Source organism: Histoplasma capsulatum, genomic scaffold (assembly GCF_000149585.1).
Source record: "Histoplasma capsulatum NAm1 scaffold_12 genomic scaffold, whole genome shotgun sequence".
Taxonomy (NCBI): domain Eukaryota; kingdom Fungi; phylum Ascomycota; class Eurotiomycetes; order Onygenales; family Ajellomycetaceae; genus Histoplasma; species Histoplasma mississippiense.
This window is the reverse complement of record NW_001813971.1, coordinates 526809-550148: the sequence shown is the minus strand read 5'-3', so window position 1 is coordinate 550148 and position 23340 is coordinate 526809. Positions and strand designations below refer to the sequence as shown.

Sequence of the window (23340 nt, the reverse complement as noted above, 5' to 3'; positions counted from 1 at the left end):
CCAACTGATGCCCGAAATATTTACCATCTGCTCCAGAGGGTGTAACGGCGAAGAAGTTCGTTCCTCCATAATGATTCTGACAAATGCAGATATTTTGATTCTACGGAAGCAAAATTGGCTCTGGATTACCACTCTTGTCAATACAACGTAATGGCGACGATGTCGGTTCCGCTCTGAGGGGGGAAATGGATGTGGATGCAATATCCTTGGGGCAAACATTTCCAATTATGCATGCCACAGGCATGGGATAAAGGAATATATAAAGCGGCTAAAGATATCCACCTACTCGCTGGTCACGCATCAGATGGGAAACTATTGTTAGAACGAAAAGCACATGCCTGGTATCAGACATGGTATGCAGTCATGACAGGGAATTAAAGACATTCGCCGCTGAAGAACGATCAGCGAAACAGTTAAGATGTGCTATTTATGGCGCCATTTCATTGGCTTCAATCTCGTGGTCGGGTAACATCAAAACAGCCCACAGGTGTGGCTTTTGGCATGTGAAGGTAACATATCTACCATCCTTGCCTAGACCAATTTGATTTGATAACATTATCTCGTTGGCTCGAAGAATTGTTTCCAATCGAAAGAGCGCGCAAGGGCCACCTTGTGCACGGTCGCCTAAAATGATCAATGCGTCAAATTTATTTTTTAGCATCGCCATCGAGAGCTGCTCTGCGAACAGCAAGCAAGAACAAAAACATATGTATTCTGACCCCCTCAACCCGAGCCATTCTATGTCCATCTGAGAAAAGAAGAGAAGAGAGCAAGAGAGAAGAAATGAAATTGGATGATGCCAAACCAGCTGAAGTTGTCTTTAACAATCAGCCTTTTGTCTTAGAGGAGTTCTCTATGATAATTGCTGCAGTTCACAAACAGCAATGGATGTATGTATTATGAAGGTGGTGAGCGATGGCTAACCAGGGCATCTAAATTGCTATGCATAGCTATGTAGTACGCATCGAACTAATCATGAATGACAGCATCATAGACGAGGCTCACCACGATATTGTGAAGGAAAAATATTGAGAGCTGGGCATCCACGCCTTTTATCTACATAACTTGCATGTCGTTACTTTGAAGGAGGGAGGGGCATGCTAGGAATGGAATTGGTCCCTTAATGCTTCATCACCATGGTCAAGTTTTATCCAGAGATCTACGCCAGCTTTCCCTGGACAAGTTTCTCAGTGATGAGTACTGCCCCAGTGTCTTCTTTTGGAGTATCTCAAATCTTTCAGATGCATCACCTACACAATTGTACTCCAGCTCGGATAAATAGCTTTCTGATGGGCATCCGTGAAATACATAGAGCGTGGTGACTTGAGGCTCAAAAAACATGCTCCCCCTCAAGGACGGATCCTGGGCATGTTGTTTGGATTGATTTTGATCAGGGAATAACCTATTATAAGTGCCGGATCACATATATAGAGACAGATTCTCTCAACCGGGGAAGAAGAAGATACAATTGCAGATCTCAGAAAATGTTAAACTGAGTGGTTGGTTGTTGAGTTCATTCCGAATCCCACCGTCCACCCTTTACAAAGCTGACCTTACACCCTTATCGAAACTCAAACAAGAGTAGATATTCTACAGCATATGGCGGGTTCCCCTCTCATTCATTCCTTAACTCATGTGCTCACTACCCATCGATCCGGCTCGAGTGTGATGTGGATGCTGCTGCACGCAAAACGGAGAAAGCATAAGCTGATCTACCGAGAAACGACACATCAACGGGCGCATAACAAAGAATGGACAATCGATACCCAATGTCCCAACTTGGGTTTCTTGCTCCAGTCATGCAATTGCTTCCTCACATGTCTACCCGCTATACCCGCTGTGGTTTATTCGGTTGCATTTTGGGGTTAAATTATTCATCATCAAAGCCTACATCTAAGCATGATTTGAAACTACGCAACAGTTTCGGAGGCTTGCCGTTGCATACACTATTTTGATTCAGCCTGCGTTCTATCGCATCTACTCAAACAACCCTTGGTGTTGCGCGGCTTCGAATACCAATAGCTCATTTCTCTTTTTTCTTGAACTCAAGGCATACGCCAGATAGTTCAGATGGACACTGCTGTATATTACTAGGCCCAAGTTTCCTAGTCAAGTTTGGTATTATCAAAGTAAATAAATTAGTTAATTAAGAAGATGAGATCCAGCCCCATTTCCTGAATGAATATATCTATACCAACTGGGAGGAAATGAAACATCGCACAACACAGATATATCTTACAATCATACCTAAAACATACATAAAGGGCAACACCGGCGGGGGCTCATATGAATAAATGGGATAGGAAAGAAATGGAAATATGATGTGTATAGAGTACATGATAAATGGAAAGGCCCAGGACATTTCCAAAACAACTGGAGAGAAAAGGACGGTTCTAAAAGTACAATATGTGTTCTGTACATGTACAAACATAAGCCAATTCATGGGCGGTGAATCAATCAAACATGGGATACCAGGTACCACGAGAAACGTAAATTGGAATTACAAATAAGGACAGCTAAGAATTGCGGCGCATAATTTAATATACTGTTCCTCATAACATCTAGAAAGATGAAAAGTCTTCGTCTTTACCGATTTGGATTGAGAATGTTTTTCAGACGCTTGTTTTCGGTTTCCAGCACACTCCGCTCTTCAGCGCTGAGCGTCCTCTCCTTGCGGGCGAGCTCATTTAGCTGTTTGGCCTGCTTCAGGATATAGACCGATTCCTCGAATGAAGGTAAATAGGGACGAGAGAATGGCCAACAGCCCTCAGAAACTCGGTCTGATGCAGCCTTGACCCTTTCCCCCTCGTCCGCGTCTTTGCCATGCTTAGAAAGCGTCGCGTAGGCCAGTAACGATATCAGTTTGTCAACCTGCGACCGCAGTGCGTCAATAGCGTTCAATATTCTCGTCTTGAACACCATATCAGAAGTCTTCGTATCAGACACACGCGCCAGGATGGGAACGGATTCCCTGATACTTTCTTCCGAAATGCCGTACCTGACAAGTTCCAGGTACTTGGAGAGAATCTCAGGCTCCGGCTGCATGAGAGCTGTATCCATAAGCCCAATCAGCTCGCCAGCTGTTTCGAGAACGTGTGGATTCTTTCGATCGCGAGAGCAACAGCTTATCGCGATGACGAAGGTTTTGCGCGCAACCATGTCGGGTCTAGGTAACATATTTTTAATAATGTGAAGAGCTTCAGTGCTGGAGCGAGCAACCCGCAGAAGACGCAGGTATTCGTGGAATGAATGTGTATCTGGCTTTATCATGGATTGTTTAGGTCCAGATGTGAAAAATTCCCAGTACGCCCGGCCAATGGCAATTCCGTTTGGTGTTGTTCGGCAAGCTGATAAAACCAAGGATAATTCATCGTTCGTAGGAGTAGGGAGAGTGATTTGTAAACGGCGAGATTTCGTTCTCGTTCTCGTTTGCGCATTTTTGTGGATCTGTGAGAGGTCTACCGGCTTGAATAGGTATTTGAACTCTTCGGTTTCTGACAATGGTTCCGGCTCTTCATTTAACTGTTCGACTTCTTCGGCTGGAAGTCCTAATCCTTCAGATGCCAGTTCCTGCTTTTCGGGCAATGGTTCCGGCTCCTCCTTCTGAGCACGGTTCATTTCATCATTGCCCATTGACACCCTCTCCAGCTCGGGACTTTCAGCACTAGACTCTTGTTTCCCCACCGCCAACTCTTGCGCTGTCATTTTATTTTGCTCTCTAGTTCTGGGTGCTTCAAGTTGCGTATCCACACCTTCAAGCAAAGGAACATCCATCGTTTGGTGCAGTAAGGCGAACACGTCAAGGCAATCACGTTTTCGTCGGCCGAAAAGAAGCAAACGCCCCATTGCAGATACGAGAGGTTGATCGACAATGAAGTCGCCCGCTCTCCAACGGCGTACCACATCAGCCCATATTCTTTTCCCTTCCCGTACTGCCAATGCTTTCTTCTCCGCAATGCCATCTACTTGGCTGCGAGGATTAAGGTTCTTGGTTTCGTTAGCTGTATGTGCCTGAAGGCCGTTGAGAACAATGGTAAAAGTCCTTGAGTCAGGAGCTCCGTCACCACGTTCAGGAAGCGACCCAGCCACTTCCCACAAGGCATCCATATTGCCATGCCGGGAGCACACGCCCAAAACCGCATTGACATGTAGGACAGATGGCTTAACGCCGGAATTGGGTGAGCACAAGCTTTTGTAAATCGACAGTGCCATCTGTACTGATTTTTGAGAACTGCTGCGTGCTAGGCCCCGAAACATAATAGTATAAGTGTAAGAGTTCGGTTTCCGGCCTCTTTTTTTCATCTACATCTAGTATTAGATTTTGGGGGAATTTTGAAAAAAATGGAAGCAGAGGATCCTCACATCGTTATAAAGCTTGAAAGCCGCAACCGGTCTGTCATTTTTCATCTCATGGTCAAATAGCACGTTCCAAGCAACCATACAATCATAGCCTCTCGACTGTGCGGTTCGCACTAATGCAACCGCCTTCTCGAGGTCTCCTTTGTTAAGGATCTGTGCCACTCGCTTTGACAAAACTACCCGATCCCTTGCCCACTCCAATTCAATATCGATTGCCTTCTTTGACACCGTAGGTCTCCACACTCTTTTCTCTTCTGGCTTTAGTTTCCCTTCAACACCTATCCCTGAGTCCCCAACGAGATCTGCTTCAACGAGTTCCTCCTCCTTTCCGCCAAGCTTTAAGTAGCCAGTCGTCTTCAAGGATGGGGTACGAGGTCTGGAGTCTGATCTTAATCGCGTAGCGCGTCCTCCACCACCCGGTGAACGTTTATCGAACCTTGAGGTGGAAATACTTCTACATTCGGATCCATTCCCAGTAATACTCTGCGCCAGGAAAGCTCCCGAGAGTCTGCCATATAGCATCGAACCCCTGTTGCCAACCAATCTGGTAGCTAATGTGCTACAGGCACAGACATTTCTGCACCGAAACATTTAAACACCACCTCTTCCGTAGCTTTTAGTCGTCGTGCACCGTTTCCTCGAGTCTTTGCCAATAGAATAAACGGGGTCTAAACCTAGAAGAAATCGTTAACTACTAGTATCACTCAGCAAATAAATTTGTAGGAAGCTTCTACACACTGGGACGAGGCGGGAAACTTACCACAATTTGGCACTTTTATCACAAAATCCCTGAACAGCTAGCTACCTTATTACATGAGCGGATAGCAGCTCAAAAATCAGATGGCTGGGTTTCAATTCGTGTGATAAAAATGTCTTCTGTCGACTGCGACGCAATGAGATTTTCTTTGGCTTCCGATGATTAGCCGGATGAACTAAATTCCGCCGAGAGCTCAACTGGGAACCGCCAACGGTCCTGAAGGGTTCAAGTACTCGATAGACAAAATACTACTGGTAAGAGAATATCGTGCATAGATATATTCATGTCCGCCTTATCCCTTTATACAGATCGGTTAGGTTATATTGACTCTCTGAAAACATCCACCCGTTTATAAGCGCGCAATCCCTCAACTACCTAAACATCAAAGCACTCCGCCACCCCCTATTAACCAATATATTTAGTCTGTAGTACTTTGTACATGCCAGTGTACATCTGGAACAATCTGTTAGTTCAATCATAACCTACACCAATAATATCTCTTTCTAACATTTGTGTTAGCCAAAAAGCTGCTGGGTCCGGAAGTCAGATGCCACTCTATGCGTTTGGTTCGAACGGCTCTGGTCAGTTAGGGATCGGGCACTTGGATGATGTTCCAGTTCCTTCTCGGTGCCTCTTTGAGCAGGAGAACAAAGAAAATAGTCCAAAAGACATCGATATTGCCTGTATATCAGATGAGCCCGTCCAAATCGCCGCTGGGGGGAACCATACTCTAGTTCTTTTCAAGTCCGGTGCTGTTTATGCCGCTGGGTCTAACCAGAACGGCAGGTGTGCCCATGATCCCAATAGAATTACATCATTACTACATTTCAGTAGAGTGGGTTTTGCTAGAGGGGACGGCAGTTGCGTTAATCGCTTCAAGGCCATTTTCGCAACATGGGAGGCGTCCTTTTTTGTGGACGCTGAGCGGGGTCATCTCTACGTCTGTGGAGTGGGCAATAAGGGTGAACTGGGACTTGGGGAAAATTATGTAGAGGCCAATAGCCCCACGCGGATTCGCGAATTTCCACCAACAGGGTTGGAAATAACTTCCATTTCCAGCAGTGTTTCGCATACAGCGGCGACGCTCTCGAATGGTGAAGTGTATGGATGGGGAATTTCAAGGAAAGGTCAGCTTGGTGAAAAGAATATAAAGAAGAAAATCTTATGGGCACCGCAGAAGATCGAGGATGTCTCGTTCTTTGCTTGTCAGGTTGCTTGTGGGAGGGAATTTACAGCTGTCGCGGGGGATGCACGGACGGGAGAGTTTGCCATTTTTGGACCCGAAAAGTGGGACATACTGTCCGGTGCACCGAAGGAGATTAAATATTACACTACCCTAGCAGCTAGTTGGCATGGTGTATATGTCCACAAACAGGATGGTTCTACCATATCGTGGGGCAGGAATGATCGCGGTCAGTTGCTTCCACCAAACCTCCCACGGCTTGTGAAGCTGGCTATAGGGAGCGAGCATGCCGTTGCTATGATCGAGGGCACAAATATTGTGGCATTCGGATGGGGTGAGCATGGTAATTGTGGACCAAACACTGATGCACAAGGCAATGTCGCTGGACGCTGGAATGAGATCCCGCTGAGTGCTGAGGGCAGCAACACAGTCACTGGTGTAGGAGCAGGCTGTGCGACAAGTTGGATTATGACGGCCTGAAGCAGAATGCTAAAATAGGGCGGTACGCCAAGGTCATTCCTTGGGTCACTTTACCAACTCGTTTTAAAGACCACAATCTCAGCGACCAAGTGACTGCAATTTAGCCATACAAAAAGATTTTTCAAGTCATTCGCCAGCCATATCAATCAAATATCCCTCGTATCTATTCTGAAGTCAGTATCAGTGTGCTAAAACACAAGGATCTACATACTTGTGATATCCGCTGTGTTGGAGGTATTGCCATTGAGCTTTCTTGGTCCTGATCATTTCGTCTCATACTCGCCGCAACAGGCGTGATATCTTGGATACGCCCTCCAATGCTTGCCTGCAGCGCACCCTACGGAACTTATTAGCGGTACTGTTCGGGAAAACAAGGGGGGGGGGGGAGGGGGGAGAACTAGTTGCTGGCATACCTGATCCATATGTGTGTCCCAGCCAAGAGTGTCTTCGTCTTCGTCACCATATCTCGGTTCATCCCATTGTTGGTCGTCGTCAGCCGGGACGAACAAGGACTCGAAGGGAACCGACTGGTGTGGCGGATGTGGCAGGATGCTCGCCTGAGCTCCCTCCCTGGCTCCTGGCTGCGAAGGCGGCTGGAGAGAGTGAGTTCTCGGGACAGATTCCGGGACCTCAGGTTGGGGATTTGCTGTCGGCTCTATTGGATGGACAGTAGTCGGCCGTGAATATGGTCTTGCGGATAATTCTCGGTTTCCGTTTGTGGATCCTGATGACGCCTCTCCAGCCTCCCCTCTCGTCATCAACGTGAACGCGCACGCCATCCCACCTACTTCGTAGGACAGCTGCATTGGCCGGCATGGACGGGTATATCGTGCCACAATATCTCCATTCAAAGAATGTGCATGGATGACGATAGCCTTAAAGTCCTTGACGTTGATAGCCACATGAAGATTATCCTCCACTGTGAAATGGTCGAAATCTTTGGTATCGATAGCTACAGATGTATGAACGGGTTGCTTGAGAATTTCTGCAGGTAATGGTTAGAATTTTAGATAATTATAACCAATGAATCCATCTGCGGCTTCCTTACGTTTTCCATCCACAAGTTTTGTAGTAAAGCTCGTAAACACCACTCTATTATTTTCAGAGAATATATCCAGCTGCTCGGCAGTAGGCGCAAAATGGTCAATAATTTCTCGCAAATACTTGGAATCTATACTCCACTGATTTTGAGTTTTTGATTTGTCGAATAGAGCATGCTGAATCTCCGCGGTTTCGTAGGTTAATTTGTATGTCTTGACGACCCCTAAGTGACCGCGCATTTTTTAGTTTTCCAAATTAGATAAAACAAAGAATCAAATGGCATAGCAAGAAAAAAAGGTTTCCACCGCACCCTGCCTGCATATCATCTGGATGATAAATCTGCATTGAGTTTCATTGGGTCCGTCCTGGAGCCGGACTTCACAGCGCTCAATGGCAGTCTCTTTGTCTTTGAAGTCACTGACTCGGCCCCTAAACACTGACAACAGCGCCTATATATATATATATATATATCATTCTTAGTAGATAAACATGCGATGCACACAACAAGACTCTAAAAAAAAACCTCGCTCACCACCAACCTTGATATATATTTGACAGGTTAATTTATCTGCAGCATTACCTGCCGCAGCACCGGATGCAACGCGTCTCGCGCCACCAAACATGTACTGCGAGAAAAAGGTCGAGGCATCAAACTTGAAAGACGCATATGCCGACTTGGTTGGATTCAGTGCTGAGAGCCGGAGCTAACCTCCGTTGATTTCTGTCAGCAACACACACACAAGATAAGGTCTTCAACAGAAGAGGTACCGAAGGAAAAACGAGTTGAAAACTAGATTTCATACAAAGGATGCCTCAGCTTCAATCGATACGCTTTCGTTGAATTTTGCAAGGCATATAAGCACATCATGCAGCTGAAGCAGAGCATCTGGAGGCAACGTAAAGTGGAGAGAAGTCATGGTGTAGAGACTAGAGAGTGATCCTTGATGAATATTGAAGTAGGGATGTGATTCACATGGCTACCCGTCTTGGATTTTACCTGAGCGTTCCCATATATTTGAATTAGTGCTTTGAGCGCGTTATGAGCGATGTCTTGAGCTCTCAATGAAGGAAGGCGGTTGTAATGAGATTAGGTAATCATCAAGGACGGCCTTTGTTGGAATGAAGCGAGGTATACAACAATAGTCTTTTTTATTCTTATATACTTAGGTGTTGAAAACGGAATATATATAATATATATATATACATCCTCTGTCCTTGCAATCAAGTGGATCAGTTCTTTCACCGGGATCGAGAATCTTGACCTGTCAAATAGCATCGACAAGAGTAGTTACTAAACATACAGCAAGCACGTATAAATCAGGAATACCAATCGACCCAATCTAACGTCTACACACTCCGCATATGTGAGGTATAATAAATGGTAGAGTAGTGGTATCGGTAGTGTTCAGAGAGACAGGCACCGTAACTAACGCCAAGGTACCCCGTATGAAGTACGATAATATGGAAAAGGGGTTCAGATAACTAACTACGGAGTACTGGTACCCATTTACAAGATGCGGAACAGCAAGTTCAAGTGGAAAAAGAAAGCAGTAAAGTAATGTCAAAACGCCAAGCAGATTACTATTCATATAGGGAAAGGTGGCAATATTGAAGGTTTACGCCGTCAAAAGGCAAATATCCACTTTCTGTACGGCCCTGGCACTGTACGGAAAAAATCACCGAACAGGCCCTTAGTCTTACGGGAAAGTACGACACGTTTTTAGATGGCAACTTCTACAGCGGAGTTATTTCTCTCTTCCTGTCTTTGGTAAAATTCAACCTCGGCGACCCAGGGGCCCTGGAAATATTTGCATCGACAGAAGATATTGTCAAGAAGCAGGCTAAACGACATTTCATGCCAGGAATTGGGACGTATTTCCTGGAGCAATTGCGCGCTTCGGGGCATGGGCTTTTTGTGACCAATAAATATTAAGTAAGATGCCCTTCGGACATATGCCCACGTTCCCGCAACCCAAAAACTTCCCAAGACACTGCAAAGATGGAAAGAAACTACGAGGTTCGAGAGCCACAACATACTGTTTCCTCAGCATACTAACCTTATTCAGGGAGCTATCCACCGCTTAAACACGAGGCGAGCGATCGCAAAACCAAACCTGGATGACATGCGTGGCTCAGATGACATGGTGGAATGGTTAAGGCTTCTTGGCCACTCGGTACGTACATTATACCGCCCGCATAATAAAACGCTACTGAGCACAAGCATAGACGGGAAACATGAGCCGCTTGAACGTTATACACATCGCCGGGACGAAAGGGAAGGGTAGCACTTGTGCATTCATCGCATCCCTTCTTAAAGCGCACGGCGATGACAGCGGATACCCTCAGAAAATAGGGTTATACACATCCCCACACATAAAGGACATACGTGAGAGAATTCGTATTAATGGTGAACCGATATCGAAGGATCTTTTCACTATCCGCTTTTTCGAGGTCTGGGACAAGCTGCCGAGCAAAGCTACAGACAAGTTGGATATTCCGCGTTACCTTCAACTCTTGGCCCTGCTCTCCTTTCATGTATTTATCAAGGAGAAGGTAGACGTAGCAGTTTACGAGGCTCACTTAGGTGGAGAATTTGATGCAACGAACATCATAAAAATGCCGACCGTAACTGCCATTACTTCAATTGCGATGGATCACGTCAATCTACTGGGACCAACGATTGAACGTATTGCTTGGCACAAAGGAGGAATTTTCAAGTCAGGGAGCGTTGCCCTTTCAGCCCCCCAGGAACGTGCTGTTGCGGAAGTACTCCAAGAACGAGCTGACGAAAAGGGAGTCCGACTCGAATTTGTCAGTCTAGACAGTACAATTCCGATCAATGCCCTAAAGCCGGAACCTCAGAGATTAAACTGCTCCCTAGCTCTTGCAGCCGTTCGCGCTTGGCTAGCTAGAAAGGCACCTGGACTGGGTATCACTAATTATAGCATCGCCAACGGCATCGAGCAGTTTTACTGGCCGGGACGGTATCAGCAAATCATAGACCGACATTACCAGTGGTTTCTTGACGGAGCGCACAATGAACTAAGTCTTCGGTTAGTTGTGGAATGGTTCGCGAAGGCAGCGTCGGAATATCAAAGGTGAGTGATATCCTAACCGGAAACTACAGACTTTATGCATATTGATGATCTCTAGTGACACGACACCCACACGCATCCTTATATTTAGTCATTTTTCAACCCGAAATGGTATCCATCTTTTGCGAACCCTTGCAACATCTCTACGAGACAAAAATATTCAAATGCAAAATGTCATTTTTAGCTCATATGACGAAAGGCAAGATGGCCGAGCCAGAATTGGTAAAACTCACTCACCACAAGGTAAAATGGGTACTAACTCAACCCGCAGACAGAAATCTAGGCAATCGCTTCTCGCCAGAACTTCAAAAGAGTTATGCAGATTTTTGGGAAGAATTCGATCGAACGGCAACAGTATCATGCGAACGGACAATCGAGGAAGCTTTGCACCAAGCTAGGAAAATTGGTGATGAGAATAACGGCATGCAAGCTTTGCTAACAGGAAGCCTGCACCTAATCAGCGGGGCGCTCTCCCTTCTGGAGTCGTAAGACCGTCTTCTACGATTGAAATCGTCGAGGTTACCCTTGAAAGCGAGTGAGCAGGAAACAGTTGAAAGTTGTGTTTTATCCCGCGTGCTAAGCGCCTTTAACGGCACAGCGAAAAATTTCGAGAATTTAATGGTCAGAGTTCTGCTATGCACAAAGGACTTTTCAAAGAATCATAATATGTGTAATGCCTGGTCAACAAAAGTACCAGTGTACAGGGCTGGCTCCTCCTTGACAATGCGAAATTTCGTCCTAACCCAATGTAATCTGTACACTGCGAGCCGGTGGATTCTCAGTTGAATCCGAGGCAAGAATAACTGATGCTGACACGTGATATTACCCCGCTTTCATGTGTTGGGTGTCTGTAGTTGGATTGGTTGCGAGCTCCTGTATGTATTTTACAGAACATGACTAAGCGAAAGAGTTCGTTGTGGTGCAAGCCGGAGCCGGAAAAATAGCTCGGCGTGGCCGTTACTAGATCCCCAAAAATTAAACTTGAACCTGAAATCAAATAAAAAATGTGCGCTTGTCCTCCTAGTCTTATTCATACTACTGTACCAAACCCGGAATCCCTCCTCATGGTTGGTGCAGGGGAATCTTCCGCCAGGATATGCACCCGTACAGCCTCCAGGTTGCAGTGGGAGCAGCCCATCTCCCGATTCCAGCGGTGTATAGTTTCCCAGATCAGCGCTGGACCTATGCAAGCCACCAGTTGCAATTGGAGCCCATCCCTCAATTCCAGTGGTGAAAAGTTTCCCAGATCAGCAATAAGGCGTCTGGTAAACCCGGAATCCTTTTGCGCAGCTTTAAGCATGGGTGACCAGCCTGCATTCGAACGAGGCAATAAGTGCAAGGAGTGGTTTGGGCACTCTCCACCCGGGTTCATAGCTCGGCAGCCCTATCCGTTCCCACATTCACGTTCTGCATCGAAGCCGAGCCGGATCAACCCTTTTGACCATAATCCTCCCTTTGATTATATATACCAGCATCTGTTCCCAGCGAGCTATATGGTTCTTGGTGGAACGACTACGAGGCTCTCTACCGTCGAGCGGAAGCGGAACGAAGGCGGGCAGAAGAATTGAGAAGGCAGGCAGAAGAGCGAGAGGCAGAGGAAAAAGTGCGCAGCCAGCCGACAACACTCGGAGAGCTCATCAAAGGTGTGCTGCAGCTCAAGTATATATATTCATTTTGTCGTGAATCGGAAGATGCCAAGCTTTGTCGAGGCGTAGATTACCTTCAGAAAATGATAGGTGATTTACAAGTTGTTTGCGCAGAAAGCACGGTGCAACTGGTGGAAGATCTATAATTTCGTATTGCTTGGACGGCAGCTTGTAGCTTGTTTTCAAGTTATATCAATAAAATCCCAACTCATCCAAAATCTCCAAGGAACACCCACCCAGAGCGTGGCCGTTGCATGGTGGAAATGCTACTCGCATGTAAATGAATGGTACCATACGTAAGCCAATGCCCTCAGCCTGTACCTCCGTGGTTTATTGAATATGGATGGCCATGCACATATTGATTCCCAGTTGGGGCGAAGCGAAAATCCGAACCATTTGTTCATGGTCTCTGTGCTATTCCAGGGGCACGAATTCCCCGGGCGGGAAGCAGTCAAGGTAAGGCTGGCTTGCATTCTGGACCCTGTTGTGTCTCTCGCTAGACTCCATAAAGAGAGGCCTTGCACCCACCCTTCCCTCAATCAGGATTTAACAAGAGCCAGTGCACTTCAGCACACGAACCCTTTTTGACCCTGCTTCAGCGAACCAGTTCTATCTGCCGGTCAGACACGCTATTCTTTGCCGGGTGGCGAGTTGTTGAGAATGGATGTCCGATCTCTGTTGAATCCTCCAGATGAGGAGAGAGGACGGTGATCGCTGCTGTTGCATTAACAGAGTTGAGAAACAGACCTCAGCCTCCGTTCCAGAGCCAGGTCAATTTTCCACACAGGGTAAGGCCAAGAAGCTCTATCGACTCTAGATAAATGAAAGTACTAATCGGAATATGAAGGCAAATATCACCAGACTACCCGTTGAACTGAAACGGCAGATTGCGGGCCACCTGAACACGAAAGACATCGCACATCTAGCCCGTACCTGCAAATCCTTCCTCCTCTCGATCGAGCCATGTCTTTATGAGACAGTGAACTTGGACGCCTCCAAGAAGGCATATTTGCATGTGTTAAAATTGTCGGCAATGATCAATAAAGATTCAACCCTGGCTGGACATATCAAAACGCTCGAGATCGGTGATCTGAGAAAAGAGGATACCAGACAGGTGGACGAATTGGACGAATTGGTGAAAACGGCGGGATGGGAGACCAGCCCATCGGCGGATGAAAGCGTCGCACGCTTGCTCTCTCAATTGGGCAGCCTTAGGTCATTTTGCCTTAACCACCTTCATGGCGAGGTGCATCTAGCCACCTTTAACTTTGCCACGTTGCCAACCCTCACCACGCTCAAAGTGCCGGCGGAATCCCTAGTATCGCGTCAATCGCCACTAATCAATCATCTGCCTTCCGCATTAAAATGTCTTTACGTGAAAGAGGCGAACGATGAAGTGAACGAAGACACCTTGCCCCAATTGCTGATAGACTATATAATCGTTGAAACCGATAAGTGAATATGGGAAGCGAATTCCGTCACTGGTTGTAACATGGGTTGCAGGATGCTGGTTGATATACAGCTGGAGGCCCATTGCAATTGGTTCCCAGCGTTCGCAAATGGTTCGCCTATCTGGATCACACCCTGGAGTTTCCATTGATCCCGGAATTGTGCCAAAACTGCGCCTTGCAGCGTGCCATGCGCGCAGCAGAGATAATAGAGCCGTTTACGAACTCTAGAATAAAAGTATCTCTAGTTCCTATTCTTTTCCTTTCTCGAGGAATTGTTCGCGGGCCCAGTCCAAAGTTCTTCCAAATTCTATCAAAATGCATCAGGCAGAGAATTCGCCACTGAATCATGAGCAGGATTCAAGGATCGAAGAGCAGACAAGTAACTCAATGACATTGGAATCAATGCCTTTTTGTGGATTTCCAAATGTCAACCAGTTTGAAAAGTAAGTGAAATAGTATAATTCGACTGAGAGAATTGCTGATGATTTGTAGCTGTCTCAAAAATTTGAATACACAGGGAGAAGCTTTGATATCCTCAAACATGGCTAGTAGGATCAGAACAGTGCTCGACTCTACCACAACCATGGCTGGCAGGATCAGAACAGTGCTCGGCCCTAAAACCACCGCAGAATCACCAGAGTTTCAGTATGGAATGTTGTTTCTTCTATTGGTTTCTTCAAAGGGAGAAATATGGCTAACTTAATGTCGAAGACGCTGGTGCAAAACGATGTTCACACTCAAGTCAATCAATAACCAGCTTTTGATCTGCCGCGAAGGGAAACCCATTGCAATTTGGGAGAAGCTGTTTATAATTTTGACACGAGCCCATCAGCAATGCCATCATGGAGACCTGCACAAGACTTCACTTGAAGTTGAAAGAATCTATTTCAAGTATGTTAATAACATAACTGGTGGTCAAAGCTCTTGCTGACTGACATTTCAGAATCCCTCATAACATAATTAATGAGTTCATTAAACTCTGCCCAATTTGCTGGCATCGTACACTCAGATCGCCTGCTGAACTTGAAGATGAAGAACTCGATATGATCGATTTTGACCAGCCAGATAGAATACTATTTTACTTGAAGCATTTTGGGGGGGGGTTTGGTAACTACGTCAAAACAATATTTGCTACGTCTTCACTATTAACAAAGTTTACAGGACCCCGCTCCTACCACACCATCAAGACAGAGCCAATTTCGCTATGAATCTGATGGTTCTGTTCAGCTTCCTTCCTTTAAAGAATTAATCGCTACACTCCCGAAAGATTGCGCGCGGCAAATGAAAACGGCAGATGTGGCCTGCTGTAGTGAAATGGAAGCGTATCTAGGAGAGACCCAGCCATGTCGAACTCGAGTGGATGCAACTACTAAAATCTCCACCCAACCACATCGAGAGGACTCACCAAGCGGTCGCGAACCTTGGGGGTTTTGCTAAGTACCGACGAGAGATTCTTGCACAGTGGGAGCAATTCCAGGAAGAAAGAAATAGCCTCAGACAGTGTCTGGCCATTTGTGATGGCTCCTGAACCAGGATGTCGTAGTCATTTCTTGTCTTCCTTGTTGGAACATTCAACTTAACGGAACGAATGGAAGAAACGGAAGAGGTGGAAGAAGTGAAAGAAGCGAGAGATTTCGTGTTTTTCCTGCAGCGTTCGACTAGTCCCCCTTTTCCCTTTTTTCTGTTTTTCCCGCAGGTTCCATAACTTCCGTACTTTCTACAACTGGCTATTTTTTCAGCAACTGTTTGATTTTCACATGTATCTTTTGCTTTCTCTTGGAAAGTCTAAAAGTTTCAGTAAATCAAAAGGAAAATTAACACTGAAGAAATAGAGCATCGGAAAATTAGAAATTCTGAATGTTGAGTGTGAAAATCAAGAAAACCTAAGCTACACTTCTATCAGACCATCCCAAACTTTCCCTCACAGTTTTATTGCCATCTGGCAATAACCAATCACCAATCTTTCGTCCTATTTGAAAGTGTTTTTCGATATGATCAAAACGTTCTGTCCAGGAATCTGACCCTCTTGCTGCAGTGGGATAAGTTTGCGACAAAATCCACACCATGTCTGACCCTGACCATTTCTCCCAATTTCACTTGCTGACACAACAGCTTTGACATCAGCTTCTCTGTAACCGTGTTCACTGCAGAGGTGCTTTTGTAACTTGTCTTTCCTATCAAAGCACCGGGCACATTCATTCTCGCTGGAATTTGTAGACAGAGCCTTAGCAGGGTCATCGGGACAAAAGTTCAGGTCAAGGATTTTGGGGCAACGCCAGGCTTGCATTTGAAAATGTTCGGTATTTTCGTGCCGAATCCATTCTTTTTTATTTCCAAATTCCACGAAGCATTTAGTGCATGCGTATTGAATATGAGGTATTTCAGGGAACAGCCAGTGCATAGCTTCAGTCGTGGTTGCCGCTCGAGCACCATATTGTCCGTTCCACAGAATGAGGTTGACGCCAGTTTCAGTAAAAGACCAGTCCAGGAGCATGCCGAGGGATTTGCTGTTGTTGTTGTAGAGGCGTTAAAGCAACATGTAGAAACTCGAAGTCCGGCTTTTCTAATTCCTTGAACTGTTTCAACGCCTCATTCTCCAGCTCTTCAAGGTTTGCAATGGCCTTCCCATTTTCCAGGCAGAGTTTGACTATTTTTGACAAAGACGGGAGCACGCCGTAAAAACCAGGATTGTGGGGTGGATATTCGCCGGCATTTTGGATAAGGTTTTGAAGCTCTTGCTCTTTCGATCTCTGTAAGGAAATATAGTTGCCCACGGCCTCTTCCTGGGAATTGAGGAAAGTTCAGCAGCGGTACTTTTGTTTTCAGAGAGGAACACACGTACCTCACCGGTTGGGAACATCGTTCACTTATCTCTCGTAGCGGCAGAAATAGCACATTGGAAGAATCCGGGGTTTGGAGTCAGAATACATTTTGGGAAATGGATAGATTGCTGGGGAGCACAATCCTTTTATGAGCCAGCTGGCACATCTACCAGCGACTACGTGCAGCCCATATCTGGGGGCTTATCCGGGTAGAAGTTGGCCTTCGGTGCAATGCAGCGCACATCCGGCATTAAGATTGGAAGGTTTGCAAGGAAGAGATCGGCGGCAGGACGGCTAGACCTCAAGAGGAAATTTTTTTGCCGCAGCCTGCTTTAGTTATAGTATCAAAATGGAAAAGCAATTGTATGAGATATTTTCTGGTGATAGAGTCACCGATGCCATGCTGTCTGTAGCCGCCAGACTATTCAGTGAGAACTACGGAACCTGGGGAGAGCATTCACGGAACCCAGGTACGCCAGGATGATCTTCTTCATTGTCATATATCTAATACCTTCCCAGGGAAACCTGTTAAGATTGGTGCGCGCCGCCTGCGAGAGGAATATATTCCCCATCCCGCTACCGAGAGCTACTATGTTACGGTGACTGTTGATGGGGATCTTGCCGGAAATGCATTCTACCGCCGTTGGAGATACAATGGCCAGGGCGTTTGTTGGGTTACTCAATTGGTAGTAGACAGAAAATACCGTGAACGTGGGCTTACCAAAACCGTGTCCAGGTTGGATATTTTTGGTTTTTTCGGTGGCCGCTCCATTTCGGGCTCCAGAGCATCAGAGGACACTAAATCATCGGATGGACCATCATAGGTTGGATAGCTGTAGTCTGTGAAGGTTCTCTTTCTTTGTGACCTTCGCGTCCCCAGGGGCTGGTCGTCCGTCTCGTCTGAAATGATGATGACAGTGCGGGAACTATCCGCTGACGCCATAGCTAAGAGATGGAAAGATGGTCGTGTCGTAGATCAGCAAAGAGGAGTGACGAAGAGCTCCAGAGAGGGCCTGGCGGAAGGTTTCAGTCGACGGTGTAGGATGGAAGGTAGAAAGGGAATTGAAAGAAAGATGGATCCGAGGCGGGAGGGAGCCCATATATATATACTCAGGGCGGGGAAAGTGATCACGAGGTTCGGGCAGGGGTTCGTCGGTTCAACTTCCTGGCCTGTTGAGAGAGGGGTTGATTGATGGGCTTCTGACCTAGGGAAAGCAGTGGCCCTAGGGACGGCAGTGAACCCAGGGACGGCAGTGAACCTAGGGACGGCAGTGGCTTCTTCTTCTTCTATTCAATTTAACGTCCGGCCCAGCCGCTTTCCGCAGCTATGCAGACGATGGGTATCTATAGCTAATATACATCATATAATACAGTCTAGATGGTAGCCAAGGTCCTCCAGTGGGTCCCCCTGACTCCTGTTTGTCCTATAAACCGAAAGAACTCAGTGCATGCCTTATCGTATTTTGTCCTCCGTAATTGCTCCATATTGCCCGAGGAGTCTAGTTAAGATCATAAATCTTGCAGCCTTCTTAGCTAGCTTAGGCGTCGTCAAGATCTCCTTGAGATCCAACCTTTCCCCCCTTCCTTCCCCGTTTTCCCATGTTTCCGTTCTGAGGTTGTTAAACCTAGGGCACGCTAATAGGACGTGCCGTACTGTTTGATTTCCGCCACCGCATTCGCATAGGGTGTCAGTGATCTCTGGCACCTTTCTTTCATATAGGAATTGTCGTAGTCCAATCTTGCCGGTGCGCATCTGTACGATGGTTGAACTGAGGGCCTTGTGTAAGGAGTGGTGTAGATGGAGGACCGTGGGGCTTGGTGCGGGTGTGAGCGCGTAGGTGGCTCGCCCCGATGACTCGTTCTCCCAGTCCCGCTCCCACTGTACCTGGGTCTGGCGGTGAATTTCCGACTTGGCTGCGGATATCAGGTGTCTTAGGAAGTCAGGTGTAGCTGCGGTGTCATCAGTGTCCACTGTGATCATCCTCCCTCTTCTGCCTCGTTGTTGTCTGCAGCCCGTCGCTTCCATTGCGAGCTTGTCCGCCAATTCATTACCTTCGATCCCTTGGTGCGCCGGGATCCAGTAGAATTCCACCTGAAGGCCCTGGGAGCGGACCCTCTCTAGAGCATCTATGATCCTCCGAAGTATGGATTGGCCGGATGATCTTCTGGGGTTTTGGAGAGCCCTCAGGGCTGCCTGGTTGTCCGTGAAGATCGCTGCTCTGCGCCGGTCTGACGTTAGGATTAGGTTTAGGCCCATGAGAATGCCAAGAAGCTCGGCTGCATACACGGTGGCAGTCGTTTCCTTGCCGAGATAAGCGAGTTCTTGGGTGTGGATCGGCGGCGCCAATGCAGCAGCCCCCACTTTCCCGTGGATGCCGCTACCGTCAGTGTAGACTGCTAGTGGTGGATCGGCTCCGCTGATAATGTGTGTGTGCAGTCGTTCCGCCGCTTCTCGATCTTCCGCGATAGTGACCGTGGGCGCTCTCCACCACGGCTTTACCGGGAATGGGATCCGCGACTCCAGGTGACTGACCGCTCCTTCTCCCAGTGTTGTCTCGAGGCTGTTGTAGAGGCGCGTTAGTGGGCGGACGGCAGTGGCCCTAGGGACGGCAGTGAACCTAGGGACGGCAGTGGCCCTAGGGACGGCAGTGAACCCAGGGACGGCAGTGAACCTAGGGACGGCAGTGGCCCTAGGGACGGTAGTGGCCCTAGGGACGGTAGTGAACTAGGGAAGGCAGTGAACCCAGGGAAGGCAGTGGCCCCTTTACACAATGTATAGATTGAATCTTATAGTTAAATCGCTGCTGTTTTTAGCTAGCTCTCTAACTGCTATAAAAGATGCTCCAGGCTCTCTTTCCATCTTCCTGTTGAGATCATCTAGTCGCTAGCATTACAGGCACTTTCTGATATCCATCTGCCCGAGTGCAATCCTGAATCAAAAAAACAACATAGGTAGCATGCTTCACACCAATCACTGATGCGCCATAATGTCGAACTCTTGTATTTGTGCGCCCTAATGCTGAATAACACCCTGGCAGCGGCAAAGAGAAAGACAGAACCAATACACTAAAGACTAAGTTAGAATGAGATAACTGCTTGTTCATTCAGATTTAGTGAAAGGTTGAGAGACATCAGTCATAATTAAAAAATTGATACATAAACAAAAATTATAGTTACGAAAGGCAACTTTATCTGATCACTTTGTGTGGCAATAAGAACTTACATATATGTGAACAGACGCAGCCGATGGCTGAAAATTGGCAAGCTTAAACATATAAGAAAAAGAGTCCGCAAGCTTAAAGTAACTATTTAAAAAAGCAAAAAAGATCTGCAAGTCAAAACTGCAAGCTAAAAAGATCTGCAAGCAAGATCTGCAAGTCAAAATGATCTGCAAGCCAATTCTCTAAAAGTTAATGCTAAGAATTTATTGTGGCAGAGGTGGCTATTCTCTATCAGAGAGAGAAAAAGGGCCTAGGGAGTTTACAGCTAAGTTACATTCCAATTTCTAGAGTTCTTCGTCTATCTCATCCTGCGGATGTACTTCACGAGTCCGCTTCGGATCATCCTGCTCTTCTTCTTCTTCTTCTTCTTGCCTTGATCTTGTTAGCCGTCCCGCCTTCCGCTTTCCAGTTTTAGTATCATACATCGACACATATTTCTCAATATCATCTACTGATGCAGAAGCTGTGATGGATATTCCAGGAGCTGTCTTTGGACCAACAAATAACAATCTCTCCTCTTCGGCTACTGCCAGGATTCTTTCATCAGGTAAACTTTGACCTTTTTTCCCGACATAATGCATGAAAAAGTGATCTTTAGATAGTAAGAATATCGTAGATTGAAGAGCGAAGTCATCATTCCAAAATTTGTAGAATTGTCGAGTAGAAAACATATAGAAGACAATGAGGCCGTCGTCTTGAGAAGCATACCACATGTTCAATATCTCATCTGTACTGCGATTCGCTGCTATGGCAAGCCTCGTATTTGGGTCGCCGCTAAAGTCTTCAAATCCTGATGCTTGGGGGACCGTTAGCTTATTCGTGCCCGAGGGCACGTAGCTGCTTAAAATGGAAGGTTGCCCTGGCAGGATAGATCGCTCAAATGGGACGTCTCGGCTACCTGATGAATGATCTTCATGAACCCAGGATTCTGTAGGTGGTGTCGACTCCATATAACTACTTGTTTGCCACGGCAGGGTGGGTCGTTCCAATGGGATGCCAGGGCTGCCTGTTGGATGATCTTCATGCTCTGGAGATTCCGGAAGTTCCAAAATTTGATCATATATGGGTTCCTTCCCAAAGAAAGAGAATATTATCTCCCGTGTAACCGCAATTGAAGTCGGATGATGAGCAATAGATTGATCAGTACCGTAAATATGCTCAATGAAAAAATAACACCGGTCACTCTCAAGGTGGGAGGCAAGGGGTCGATTATACCGACGACAAAGAGGCTCGCTCGTTGCATTTTTACTGAATACTGGCACTCCATCAGCTATTTTTCTTTTCTCCTGCAGTTGCTTTAGAGTGTTTTGTATTCTGCGCACAGTGTCACTAAGTCTCTTTGGCTCTGGTTCATAGAGTTCGACCTGACACATATGCTCAACGAAATAGCGGCACGTCTGTTCATTGGCATCCTGGTTAGATAACTTTTTAATCTCTGTGGAGCTAAAACCTAAGCTTATGGCTTCGTCTGCCAAAAAAGGCAAACCTCAGATAGAGGAAAACGTATGGATAGCCTCAGACGTGTGAGAATCCTTGAGCGGGCTGACGAATAGCCGTATAGCACAGAGCCACAGCTGAACGTATGATAGATACGATGCTGCTTTCAAAGTACCTGCTGCTATTCTGTAACCTGCTGCAGATGTTTGGATGATGTATGAATTTTCAGTATGCACATATTTCTTCAACAGTGCATTCCTGACAGAGCCCTTAAAAGTTTTCGGAAGAAGACCACGTAATGCTTTGCTAGGGAGTTCTAGGAATAGTAAGTCCTGACTGAAAGTGTGAAGAGAGAGTATTCTTCCGGAGACCTGAAGCAAACGTTCCAAAACCTTGCTTCTTCTCTCTGAATCTATAAGTGCAGGAAATATTTCTCTGTTGTTCATCAGATCTTGAATACGTTTCTGATCCACTAGAGAGTATGCTGGCATCAGACCCTCTAAGAGATGCACTGACTGTGCATCAACCAGAGCAGCAGCATCATGAGGAAGCACAGACCAGACTTTAAAAGTCTGGTCTAAGTAATTAATCGACTCCTGTTAAGAAATCAGCATGCCCTAACAACAAACATTTATGGGCAGGAGACTCACCTCATAACATCTGGAGTCAACAATACGCCGAAAGAGTTTAACATTGACTGAGGCCCACAGCCCAACATACGGTAAGAGGCGATCAAATTGGTTTAGCAGTCGCTCCTGTTTCTGCATCTGGCGCACATGGCGGCGTTTAGGGGAACTCCACCTTGCCCACCAGGCTTCCGCTCGAGGACCATTACCCCGTAGCTGATGATAGCGGAGGTTGCGATAGATGTCACCATCGCCGAAATTCTGCTCATTTGAGTACTTTTCTCGCAGCCGATCTCTCGCAGCAGCTGGAAGGCCTTTTCACTAGTTAGTGGAATATCATACTCGTGAGAAAAAGGGCAGGACTTACTGTTACTGTCTAGATAAAGTCTTGCTCCCCACCATCTCTCACCAGGTAGAAAAATTCCTGCGCCGCTCGTATGCGGCTTTTGCCCTGCAAACATAGAAGCCTTGTGCCATGCCCCAAGATTAGATTTGGGGGTTCGATACCATTTAAAAGCACGACCTGTGTCGTCCTGGAGTCATCTATTGCCTGGCTCAAAGTATTCTGGCTAATGAGAACAGGAACATAATTCTCAGGGTCCTCACGGTCACAACCCACAGACTCAAATAATTTTAGCAGTCTCAAGACATTTTGAGTCTCGACATTCTGGCCTACGGGCCGGGAGCCGAGGACGTGGTCATCCTCCAGCCGAAAATGTGAAAGGTCAATCTTTGCGTACCCTCGGAAATGCCGGATGGCCTCTACCGTCTCCGGGTTGGCTGTGTGGCCGTCAATATCCTCCATGTGCTCCATGTTTGGCGCATGGCAGGGACAGGAGGCAAACGATTCGTAATATTTATATAGTGCAACTGAACCAGCCTGCACCAGAAAATGGCTCGCAGAAGAAGTTCCTTTCGGCGTGCGCACGTTCGCGAAATGCCATGGCATTTTATGCCGAGAAAATACCATCACCTGGATCCATGTCTTTTCGCGTGAAGTATATCTCCGATGCTATGCACTGAACTAAATCCATCGTCTATATCTTCTTCCCTGTCATGGGGCTGCGTTTCTAGCTTTACCAATCAAATAATGCATGAAATGTCTGGCGGAAAAGGTACATTAGAAGCGCTAGACAGGGCCTGAATTACCACTAACCGCCATCATGTTTTAAATACGAAAGGGATATTGTTTCTCCAATTATAATTTTAGCAATTCATTAAC

At 46.5% G+C, this 23340-nt stretch overlaps 7 protein-coding genes across 7 annotated transcripts; 3 read left to right on the top strand and 4 right to left on the bottom strand.

The window, feature by feature from the left end:
- Positions 1–1910: 1910 nt before the first annotated feature.
- HCAG_08719 (predicted protein) lies at positions 1911–4881 on the bottom strand (the record flags this gene model as incomplete). The annotated part of the gene is made up of 4 exons (XM_001536347.1): positions 1911–1946; positions 2057–2105; positions 2591–4161; positions 4363–4881. The coding sequence occupies 4 exons, from the start codon at positions 4879–4881 to the stop codon at positions 1911–1913; spliced, it is 2175 nt and encodes a 724-aa protein (XP_001536397.1).
- Positions 4882–5399: 518 nt separating this feature from the next.
- On the top strand, positions 5400–6779 carry HCAG_08718 (predicted protein; the record flags this gene model as incomplete). The annotated part of the gene is made up of 2 exons (XM_001536346.1): positions 5400–5428; positions 5636–6779. The coding sequence occupies 2 exons, from the start codon at positions 5400–5402 to the stop codon at positions 6777–6779; spliced, it is 1173 nt and encodes a 390-aa protein (XP_001536396.1).
- A 273-nt stretch (positions 6780–7052) lies between these two features.
- HCAG_08717 (predicted protein) lies at positions 7053–8737 on the bottom strand (the record flags this gene model as incomplete). The annotated part of the gene is made up of 6 exons (XM_001536345.1): positions 7053–7091; positions 7193–7764; positions 7828–8043; positions 8131–8269; positions 8360–8524; positions 8624–8737. The coding sequence occupies 6 exons, from the start codon at positions 8735–8737 to the stop codon at positions 7053–7055; spliced, it is 1245 nt and encodes a 414-aa protein (XP_001536395.1).
- A 1082-nt stretch (positions 8738–9819) lies between these two features.
- On the top strand, positions 9820–11423 carry HCAG_08716 (hypothetical protein; the record flags this gene model as incomplete). The annotated part of the gene is made up of 5 exons (XM_001536344.1): positions 9820–9837; positions 9887–9994; positions 10047–10918; positions 11100–11158; positions 11377–11423. 5 exons carry the CDS (start codon positions 9820–9822, stop codon positions 11421–11423), a joined length of 1104 nt encoding a protein of 367 aa, XP_001536394.1.
- Positions 11424–12963: 1540 nt separating this feature from the next.
- Positions 12964–14020, top strand: HCAG_08715 (predicted protein; the record flags this gene model as incomplete). Its single annotated transcript, XM_001536343.1, has 3 exons — positions 12964–13017; positions 13326–13349; positions 13409–14020. 3 exons carry the CDS (start codon positions 12964–12966, stop codon positions 14018–14020), a joined length of 690 nt encoding a protein of 229 aa, XP_001536393.1.
- Positions 14021–16480: 2460 nt separating this feature from the next.
- HCAG_08714 (predicted protein) lies at positions 16481–16872 on the bottom strand (the record flags this gene model as incomplete). The annotated part of the gene is made up of 2 exons (XM_001536342.1): positions 16481–16795; positions 16855–16872. The coding sequence occupies 2 exons, from the start codon at positions 16870–16872 to the stop codon at positions 16481–16483; spliced, it is 333 nt and encodes a 110-aa protein (XP_001536392.1).
- Positions 16873–18287: 1415 nt separating this feature from the next.
- On the bottom strand, positions 18288–23067 carry HCAG_08713 (predicted protein; the record flags this gene model as incomplete). Its single annotated transcript, XM_001536341.1, has 8 exons — positions 18288–19542; positions 19803–19900; positions 20376–20427; positions 20479–21452; positions 21756–22088; positions 22143–22423; positions 22486–22569; positions 22725–23067. The coding sequence occupies 8 exons, from the start codon at positions 23065–23067 to the stop codon at positions 18288–18290; spliced, it is 3420 nt and encodes a 1139-aa protein (XP_001536391.1).
- Between the last annotated feature and the right edge of the window lie 273 nt (positions 23068–23340).